Raw genomic sequence first — 10,604 nt, forward strand, 5'->3', positions numbered from 1 at the left:
CATTTGCCTCAAATCCTTCCAAATCCGATTTGGATATTGTACAACTTTTTCCAACCATTTTCCAAAGTCGTAGTCTTCACTCCTTCCAAGCAGCTGCAAAGTTAAAGAGCGCAGGCTTAATGTTGTAGATTTGTAGATTCTGAAGTCTCCTGGCTCCTCTTGTGTCTTCTTCATCCTCCAACACAACCATTACTACTTCCAAAAAGTTCTTATACAGCCTCTTGCAGGCTGCAATTATTCCTCGGTCCATTGACTGAATAACTGAAGTTGTGTTAGGAGGCAAAAAAGAGACATTTAATTCTGCCATCCTTACTAACTAACTTCTCAGCACTAGGATGAACAGGGGTGTTGTCAAGAAGCAACAATGCCTTTACATTATTGGGGAAATTTTCAGAACATCTGTGTGGAAGTGCCTTACATCAGTGACAAAGTGGTTGAAGAACCAATCAGAAAAAAATCTCTGAAGTAAACCATGCATTCTTTGAGCTGGTGTAAATAACAGGCAACTGATTCATAATGTCTTTATGAGTGTGTAGTTTCTTTGATTTCCCTACCACCATGGGCTTCAGACGATGCAAGCCATCACCATTTGCACAAAGTAAGGCAGAAATTTGCCCCTTACTTAACTTGCAACCAGGAGTGTTGTGTTCATGTTTGTAGGCCAGCATGTTTTCAGGAAGAGCATGATAGTTTTAATAAGATTTAATAAGAAAGAAATTTAATAAGATTTAATAAGTTCATTTATAAATTTTCTAAATGGCTCAACTTGTGAAGGGTCTGCACTTAGATTCACCACAGGTTTTCTTGTTCACAATGCCATGCCTTTTTGTAAAATGCTACAGCCACCCATCACTTGCCTTAACATTAAGTCCCGTGTGTTTTCCAAGAGTTTCACATGCAAATTTCAACTCAAAACTTCATACATTAACACCACAAGATCTCTTTTGAACATACCACTTATACACAGTTTCTTCTAAGTTTTTATCTTGTGCAACTTTCATGTGTCTTCTACTCCCCTCTGTAGAACCACATTTAGAGCTATCAGCACTGTATTTTAAAGAAAAATGTTGAGATTTGCCCTTCGATTTATGGATATCAGGAACAATTTTTTTTTTTACGGTGTAAATTTCACAAACACGTTCTACTGAGACGCCTTGTTCTAATTTCTCAACTAGCTCTAATTTCTATGCCACATTTAGTTCACATGCTTTCTTTTTTAACTCCTCTACTAAGGCAGACCGAGACCGAAAAAAAGCGAGTCGGTAGATCTGCAGTTTAGTGTCCCAAGTCACGTTCAGCTCGCAAGTCACCGCCTGCTCTTATCTGTAATCTGGGAAAACAGCTATTTGAACACTTTTTCAGAAAGAATAAAAAACATTTTCCTGACTACAAATTTCCTGAATTTGATTATAAAAATAAAAGTAGGTAATTATCAAAACGATAATGGAAATAGGTAATTATTGATTTTTAATTAATAACACTGAAGTTTTGTATAACCTTAAAAAAATATATGATCGAGATTAATATGTACATTACTGTATTATTATTTGTCCAATTTGTTAAATCCGAAATCCATTATATCAGGGTCCATTGAAGCGAGGGTTTATTGTACATGTTAATTAAGCTATGCCTTTGGAAACTATTCTTATGATTTTTACATATCATTTAATTTTGTTAATTGGTAATATAATGAAGTGTAAATTTATGATCTTTACTTTTATAGCCTGTGGATAATATTTCTCCTATTTTTGCATATTGGAATCGCTGTTTAATAGAATTAAAATTCAATTCACAAACGTGATCACAATGACCAGTGCTTACCACATTGTATAGTGAACGGCATTTTATTATGGAAAGTCCATCGTAAAGTGATTTGATTGTATAGTGAACCAGTTGTAAAGTGGGGGTCCACTGTATTGCTGTCAGTTGATTTGATTGCGACAGCACAGCCAAACATGTAAACATTTTCAGAAAAGTTTTATTTGCTGAAACTAGAAGTATTACTTATTCTTCCCTTCCATTTCCATCCCTGCCAGCAACATAACTCCAAATTAACTCGCAGTGCTTTTCAAAGTATGCTGCAGTTTCTCAATTAAAATTTCAAGAAGCCTCTCTTGAAAAGGGTGCATAGTTTGTATTATCTTGTTTATGATTTCACACAACTGCCAATAAATCATATTATCTATCATTGTTGAGATGCCTGCTTAATGAGTATCAATAGAAATTTGTTTTACGTGTGGTTAACAAAAATAACTGCACTTTTGTTATGTGCATATGCTTATCTGTTGAATGTAATCCGTTCCACTTTGAGAATCAATGGTTATTATATTCTTCACAGATATGTGTGCACACTTGTGTGTTTACATGTATGTATGAGAGAGATTAAAAGTTCAGACAACTTAGAATCCATGTTATATATTTTTATCTATTGCTTTTTTTCTGCTATTAATCTAATCTTTTAAATGATATTAGTTTCTATTTCATTACTTGGTTTTTAATTTATAATAATCTAAATATTTGGTATATAAATTATTTTACTCTACAGAGTTGAAACAGATATGGTGGCTGAGCATTCTAGGTCTATTTCTCTGCTTAGCTGGTGAGGTAGCTAGGAAACTGGCAATGCTTACTGCTGGAACTAATTTCAATCATATCATTCAAAGCCATAGAGAAGAAGGACATGTGTTAGTTACGCATGGTATTTATTCCGTGTTTAGGCATCCTTCATATGTGGGTTGGTTCTGGTGGTCTGTAGGGACCCAGGTTAGTTTTTGTTTCTTTCACATATAATAATTATTTTATTTCATGTAAAAAAAATTTAATAAATATTTTTGCTTCTGTGCATTACTTACTAATTGAAGAAAAACACATCCTAGTGCATGAAAGCTGTTTCTCTGGTATAAGTTAACATCTCTGCTGTTTACGTATTTACTGATATGAAATAAAAGTAATTTTTGTAGATGACTGGCTGTTTGGAAATCTGACTGAAAATTAAATAAATCTGTTTTATTGACTTTTTGCATAATACAAAAAATGTGATGGCTGTGATTACTCTTTAAACATTTTTTTTTTCTTTTCTTTTCTTTAAAGCCACATGTTTTATTTCCTTACAACAATAAATTCCATTGTTTTTTTTTTTTTTTTTTGGTTTTTTTTACCCCACTGTTTTCTATGGGAAACTGATTTCCAGGATATCAATATTCACCTTTTGACAATTTCCAGGAAAGTATTAATCATGTACTTTCAAGGCTAAATGTTTGGTGAATATAGACATGGCAAACCTAGAGTGCCTAGCTGAACAAAGTCCTTCTCTTTTTCCATTTTATTTATTTATTTATTTTTTGGTTCTTAAGTTTTCTGATATTGATAAAAGTAATGGATCATGTAGCTTAAGTTTTCTTAAGCTACATGATCCATTTATCAGATGGTAGAGAACTCAAATCATTAATACTGGTGTTGGGATCCCGATGATTGCAGGAAAGCCCAACAGATGAGACCTTCCATTCATTCAATTTCCCATCATTCCCACAGGGATTCATTCAAAATCCTTGTGGGAATGATGGGATAAAAAGAGTAATTATAAATTTTAAAAAGAGTTGGAGAGCAGAGGGAATTTTAAAGGTCATGATTTTAAGAGTTTTTATATTCTGGTGAAGGCGGGAGAAATCATGTGGCAATAATGTTTAAAGAAGTAAGGAAACAGGTATGGGGAAAAAACTGGGTTATAGTGGAAATAAGGGAGAGACTAGATAAAGGAAATGGATCAAAGGTTGAGCATAGATTGCGGGGTGGGGATATAGAGATTGTAATAGTAGATTTTGAAGAAGGAAACTGGATTGACAGAGGAATTGGCTAGTGGAGCAGCGTGTAGGGATATGGAAAGTGTGATTTATTCCAAAGAGTGAAGTTTTTAACTAAGAAATTTAAAAATGGATAAAGAGGATTCAGTTGAGGATGGATATGGGAAATAACTAAATATAATACTGATATATTATATTAGTATTATATTTAGAAATTATAATGCTAATTACTAAATAAGATAAAGATGCTATACTGAATTGCTGGACTGGCTGAATTATATAGCAGTGATTGGGAATCTTTTCACCCCTGTGTGCCAAAAATTTCAATACCATAGAAAAAAATTAATAAATAAACTTTTGTGCTCCATAGGGGGAGGGGGATGGACTAAGAGCAAACTTCTAATGCCTCAAAAAAAAAAAAAAAAAGCCCCAATTCTTCTGATATCATCTGGTGTTTTTTTTTTTTTTTTTTTTTCTTTTTTTTTTGAAATCCTCAAACACAAGAGGTTTTAGAACCTATAGTACTTAGTACTATGCATGGATTGGAGGTTGAGAAGAAAAGATATTTGTTGACATTACACTTGAACTTCTGTAGATTTTAATTATTAGGAAATATGTATGAGGAAGAAGAAAAGTTGGTTCTGTGAGTTTGAAGTTGGACAGTAAAAGGATGTTGAGTGGTAATGGCACGTGTTCAGACTGCTTTGAAAAAGAGCAAGAATTATAGAAGCCAATTCAGAAGAACAGTGCCCACGGAAGTATCTATAGAAAAGGCGTGCAGCAGAAACAGAACATCTATGAGACAGATGGAGAGACTTTGTTAGAAATTAGTTGTTAATTAACCTAACTGCCCTCTTTGGAATGGAATCTAGAAGCCTGAGAGAGGTTTTGGGGGCACCGCCCAATTTGTGGGAACAATATTCCATGGTAGGGCAGATTTGCGATTTGTATAGAGTGAACAGCTGCTTGGAAGAAAAGTAATGCCGAGAAGAGAAAACCCAGTTTTTTAGATGAAGAGGAAGCAATATTTGTAATGTGCTTATGCCAAGAGAGATTAGAAGTCAGAATAGAGGTATATCATCAATAGACATATCATCTTGCCTAAAAATCGGAGTACCATTGAAGATAAACATGGAAGCAGAAGAATCCTTTTTGCGAGATACAAGACAGGACTGAGTTTTAGAAGGATTGAAATCAACTAATTTATCTTCGTCCCACTGGAGAATTGCCTGGAGATCAGCATTTAAGGAATTGGTAGTTGATATTTGAGAAGTTGAAGCTGTTTGAGTAGGGCAAGGTTTCTCAAACTGGGAGGTGGAATGCTATGTGCTATCGTCAGCAAAACTATGAATAGGATTTCTCACCAATGGAAGAAGGTCATTAATGTACAAGAAGAAAGGATTGGGAGAAAGAACCGAACCTTGGGGGAACTCCAGCATTAGTGGGAAGTTAGAAGACAGAGCGCCATCTACCATCACCTGCAGTGAGCGGTCAGACAGAAAACTAGCTAACCAATTACAAAAAACAGTTGACAAACCATATGATAGAAGCTTGTTTAGAAGACCTTTATGACAAACACAATCAAGCCTTTGAGATGTCAAGAGCAACTGCTTGAGTTTCACCAAACTTTTCCAGTGAATTTGTCCATGGATGGGTAACATAAGCCAGAAAATCACCAATGGATCCACTGATGGAATCCATACTGGCAATCATTGATCAGATGGAAGGTTTCTAGATAGTTTAAGATTTGCGGGTTAATTGATTTCTCCATTACTTTAGAAAGAGTAAAAGTAATTGCAATGGGACAATAATAGGCTCGGAGGGATTTGTCACCCTTTTTAGGAAGAGTCTGGATATGAGAAAATTTCAGAGCAGAAGAAAAAACACCTTTGGAATAAGAAAGTGACAAAAGGCGACAGAACAGGAGTAAGTTCAGGAGCACAGGTTTTGAGAACAAGTGGAGAACTACCATCAGGACCTGGAGGTGTGCCTCCGTAGCCAGGTGGGCAGGAGCAGCAGTGCATAACACACGCTTCTTGATTAGACCGGGGTTCGAGCCCATGACCACCAAATACGGAAGATGCAGAAAGATCAGGGAATGACTACCGCATATCCCCGGAGCGATATGGCCTTAGTTGCTAATGCTCCTAAAAACCAAATAACAAACAAACAACAACAGGACCTGGAGTTTTCTTAGCTCGAGAATTGTCAAAATCCTTTTGACGAAAGACCATAGGGAGCATTGAATGGAGCGTACTGGGAATGATGAGATGCAATTTACCAAGATCATTAATAACTGAGATGAAAAGAAAATATGAAGCTACCAGGTCAGCTTTATCCTTGGCTGAAGTGACAATAGAACTATCTGGTTTTGACAGAGTGGGAGCGGAGATGGCCAGAAGTTGCAGCCAATAGCTTTGGGAAGAGACCAGAATGCTCTTCTACCATTTGAACAAGAAGCAAGTTTTCTAACTTAGCCTGTTCGAAATCTGCTTTGGACTGATTAATAACTACTTTACAATCGTTGCAAGCTTTTAGTGTAGGCGGAAAATAAAACTGAAGATTTGGAAATAAGCCAATTACGATACATGCAACATTCTTCTCTTGAACAGCCTTAGCACATTTATTGGAAAACCAAGGTTTAGATAAAGAATGAGATTTTAAGGTGGAGTATGGAAAAAAAAGGATTCCATCCCCACAAGAATAATTTCACTGACACAATCTGAGCAAACGTTGTCATCAGAAGTTTTGAAACAGTTATCCGTCCAAGGAAAAGAAGAAAAGAAATCTCGCAGGTCATCCCATTTGGCACACCTTCATCAATATCATTAATAAATATTGAAATCAATAATGGGCCCAGCACTTGAACCCTGGTGGAACTCCACTAATAACGTTAGTCCACAAAGAGCAGTATCCATTGATAACCACTCTGTCTCTTTTCACTTAACCATTCTTATATCCATAGCAATATTTACCCTTAATGTCACACTGCTCCAATTCTATTTCTTCCTTGAGTTTATTCTAACTGTTCACTTCCACACATCTGTCTTGCAACCATCCTTCCTCATTTTGAATTTATGATCCCCTCATGTGTTGTCTCAGCAAGAGGAAGAACACCATCAGCATCAGCTTACTCAATTCATTCAAAGCCTTAAATGCCTCAGTCAGATCAGTTCATGCCTAGTTTCCAATGCTGCAAAATTGCTGAACTGAAGCCCTTCTTGGTAAGCCCACCCTTTTGTTTCCTTCACCAATATCTGTGCTCATTCCAGTAGTCTTCATCAATAACATTAATAAATATTAAAAACAACAATGGGCCCAGCACTGAACCCTGGGTTAACTCCACTAGTAACATTAATCTATGAAGAGCAGTACCAATTGATAACCACTCTTTTTCCACTTAACCATTCCTTTATCCATAGCAATAATTTACTCTTAATGTCACACTGCTCCAGTTTATACAGCAGCCTTTTATGTGCAACAGTATCAAAATCTCTTCTCAAATTCAAGAATATGATATCAAAATTATTTTTTGGGATTCAGTTCCTTTGTTATTGCCTCATATATCCAATCAGATTGGTCAGACAAGATTGCCTCTTAACAAAATCCATGCTGTGACTGCAGTATAACTGCCTTCCTGTCTAGTTGATCCTGGATTGCTTCTCTAACCAGTCAAACTTAGTTCTGTAATTGTTCCTTTACCATTTGATTATTCTTCCCTTTTGTGAATTGAGGATACATTCACAAATCTCAAGTCCATAAAGATTTTCCCTGAATTCATTGATGTTCTCATAATTATGGCTAAGAGTTTGCTTACTTCCTTTGCTGTCTCCCTAATATAATTGGATAGATTTCATCCAACCTATCTCAAAAAATAGGTGATTGTACAATGACAGAGAGGAATGGTACAATGGTTGGACTTAAAAAAAAATAATAAAGTGCTGCAGGTTCTGGATTTATGCATTATGCTCCATTAATAATTTCCAAACACCAGTTTCTTCCTTTTTTTCATAATTTCTAGACTTCACGTTATTGTATATTTTAAAATCATTCATTTTTTGAGACATTCAATACTAGTTCACGGTATACCCTAACAAATATCATTTGAAAATATTATTTGTTAGGGTAGTACATGTTTTTTAGAGTGTAATTCAGTTTGATTTTCTGAAATCATGTTGCACCAATTTTGCTTCATTAAAAAATATTTTCCAATTGTAGCACTTAACAAAGATGGGATTCAAACCTGTGACCTTTATATCTTGAACAAGCAGGTTGGGCAATAATTCACATCAGTAAAAATAAAATTTTCTCTCTGATCATATGACTGCAGTAAATTAGGCTATTGGCTCGGCAGAGCTTGAAGAGTATAGAATACATGTATAACACGAATTACCCATGAATGCTTTGACTATATATGTAACTTTCAAAAATCTGGCATGTACCATGCCCTGATCTTGCTGAATTTATGAGATGCTGTTATATTAATGGCTGGCCATACCCATTATATTTTCCTATACATGTTGCATGCATGCCATTGATTTGCCATCCCTGCTATAGATGATTAATATTGGAAAGGTAGAAGAGAGGTTAATGTTGAGATTGAGGGTGATTGGTCCAATGTTAATTTAAACAGAGGTTAGAGCCACATTTAGAGAAAAGAAGAAGAGAAAGGCAGTTTAAATCAATGGAAGGTAAAGTGAAAGTCAAAAGCGAAGATGGAAATATCAGAAATCCATAACTTTTTTTTGTATGGAAATGATAGGAAATTGGCAATAAGGAAACTAACAAAAATATGTAGACAAATATACAACATGGGAAGATGGCCAGGTGATTTTAAGATTGCCGTTATGGTTCCAGTAGAGAAAAAAAAAAGAATGCAATTATATGTAATGGTTTCAGACTCATTAGTTTGATATCACATGCAGCAAAAGTGATGTTCAGGATAATGAAGAGAAGATTGAGAGAAATAATACAGGAAATGATAGAGGAGGCAGAAGCAGTAGGGGTTCTGGAAAGGGATGCCATAGAAATAATGAATTTTTATTGAAAGAAATATAAAAATTAATAAAGGATGCTGATTTGTTTATTGTATTTTGAAATAGCATTTGTTAGGGTGAATTGAAAAAAGACAAGTGTTGTCTCTTCCCAACCTTGTTCAATATATATGTAGAGGTAATAGTAAGAGAGGTGATGGGTATGAAAAGAGAGATTGAGGGATGTAGTAAAATTATATAGACAGACATTGCAAGTAATGTGGTGTTGATATGTGAAACAGGAGAGAGGATTACAGATTTAGTTGAGATGACCTGAGGAAAACAGTGACCAAAATGGGAATGAATTAAAAGTAGTTAAATACAGATATCTTGGCAGTCTAACCTAACATGTGATGGGAGTAGTTGGTAAATTGGAACCAGAACTTCAATGGGAAAGAACATTTCAGGAGAGGAAGCAGATATTTACAGGGAGAATGGATATTGAGTTAGGGAACTGGTTAATTAAATGTTTTATATAGAGCATGCTTCAAGGGTCTGAGACATACACTTAAAAGCAGATTTGGATATAGAGGGGGATTGAAAGGTAAATGGACAGATGTAGTTAGATGAAGTACTGAGGGGTAGGAGAAAATGGAAGTATGATATAGACTATAAGGAAGAGAAGGAAAAAATTGAACCAAACTCACTATTAGAGAAAGAGAGTGGGGGGGGGGGTGAAACACCTGTACCAGCATTTCTCAACCTTCTATTTCTAGCAACTTTTTTTTTTTTTAAACAAGTGTTAACTCACAATTGTTCATGATCCTCACTCCTTACTAATTATGATGATTTATTATAGTACCTTATGATCTTTTGGGAGTTGCAAACCTCTAACTCACATTAAAAATAAAAAAAAAATTTTTCGATTCCATGACTCATCAGTTTCAAGTGGATGATATGATCACTCAGCCTACCTAATTAATTTAAAAAGAGACTTCCCATATATTGTTTTTTTTTTTTTAATTAATTTTTTTAAAGGATTATTGCATAAAATTAGACTTCTCATGTTTGTGAAGCAGGCTTTTATTGGTTTTAGGGTGCATCAGCATCTCAGGCCATATTCTGCCAACTTGACTTTTTCCCAAGATGTCATTCTTGCATGACAAAGGGATAGTTAAGTATTTTACAATATATATAGAATACAATGCAGAAATTCTCTCTTTTTAAATATTATACATTTCAAAATAAAATAAAGGAAGCATTTCTTATAGTTCATTGTTTGTAAAATGGTTAGAAAGTTAAATGAATTTTTTTTTTCCCCTCTGTTTCCAGATCATTCTTTGTAATCCACTATGTTTAATAGGATATACTTTAGCATCATGGAGGTTTTTCAGAGAAAGAATAATGATAGAAGAGATCACATTGCTTAATTTCTTTGGTGAGGACTATATATCCTATCAGAGGAGAGTACCCACTGGATTACCTTTCATTAAAGGCTACAGACTGGAACTATAATAGTTTCACAAAAATTATTGTATTCTTTATGCTGAATGATAAAAAAGTAACTAAGTCGCATGACATTGTGTCTAAATGTAAAGTATACTGAAAAGAATAGAAAAAATGTGTAATTTATGTGAAGTTTTAATTATTCAAGTGTTCAGTGTACTGTTTATGCTTGTTGAAACTACCAACTTAAATCCTTTTGTTATCACTTATTTTAAATAAATGTATAAATACATAGATACGATTGATATTGTGACTGAAGTGCCTTCCCAAAGGCTAACAGGAAAGCTGTTGCCTAGAGTTACCCTTAAAGAAAGGAATTTCTATT

The 10,604-nt window shown here is 34.8% G+C and overlaps 1 protein-coding gene across 2 annotated transcripts in view; it reads left to right on the forward strand.

Annotated features, from left to right (window-relative positions):
* Icmt (isoprenylcysteine carboxylmethyltransferase ste14) overlaps positions 1 to 10,327 on the forward strand; it is a 50,751-nt gene extending 40,424 nt beyond the window's left edge. The window contains exons 3-4 of one of the 2 annotated variants that reach the window (XM_090373136.1): positions 2,546 to 2,763; positions 10,106 to 10,327. In XM_090373136.1, coding sequence (XP_090229262.1) covers positions 2,546 to 2,763; positions 10,106 to 10,288 — 401 coding nt within the window. In that variant the 3' untranslated portion in view covers positions 10,289 to 10,327. The remainder of the gene's footprint in view (positions 1 to 2,545; positions 2,764 to 10,105) is intronic. The other variant, XM_090373137.1, reaches the window with a different exon arrangement.
* The last annotated feature ends 277 nt before the right edge of the window (positions 10,328 to 10,604 follow it).

The sequence above is a fragment of the Mastigoproctus giganteus genome, chromosome 5 (genome assembly GCF_048544385.1).
Source record: "Mastigoproctus giganteus isolate SK-2022 chromosome 5, ASM4854438v1, whole genome shotgun sequence".
Lineage (NCBI taxonomy): Eukaryota > Metazoa > Arthropoda > Arachnida > Uropygi > Thelyphonidae > Mastigoproctus > Mastigoproctus giganteus.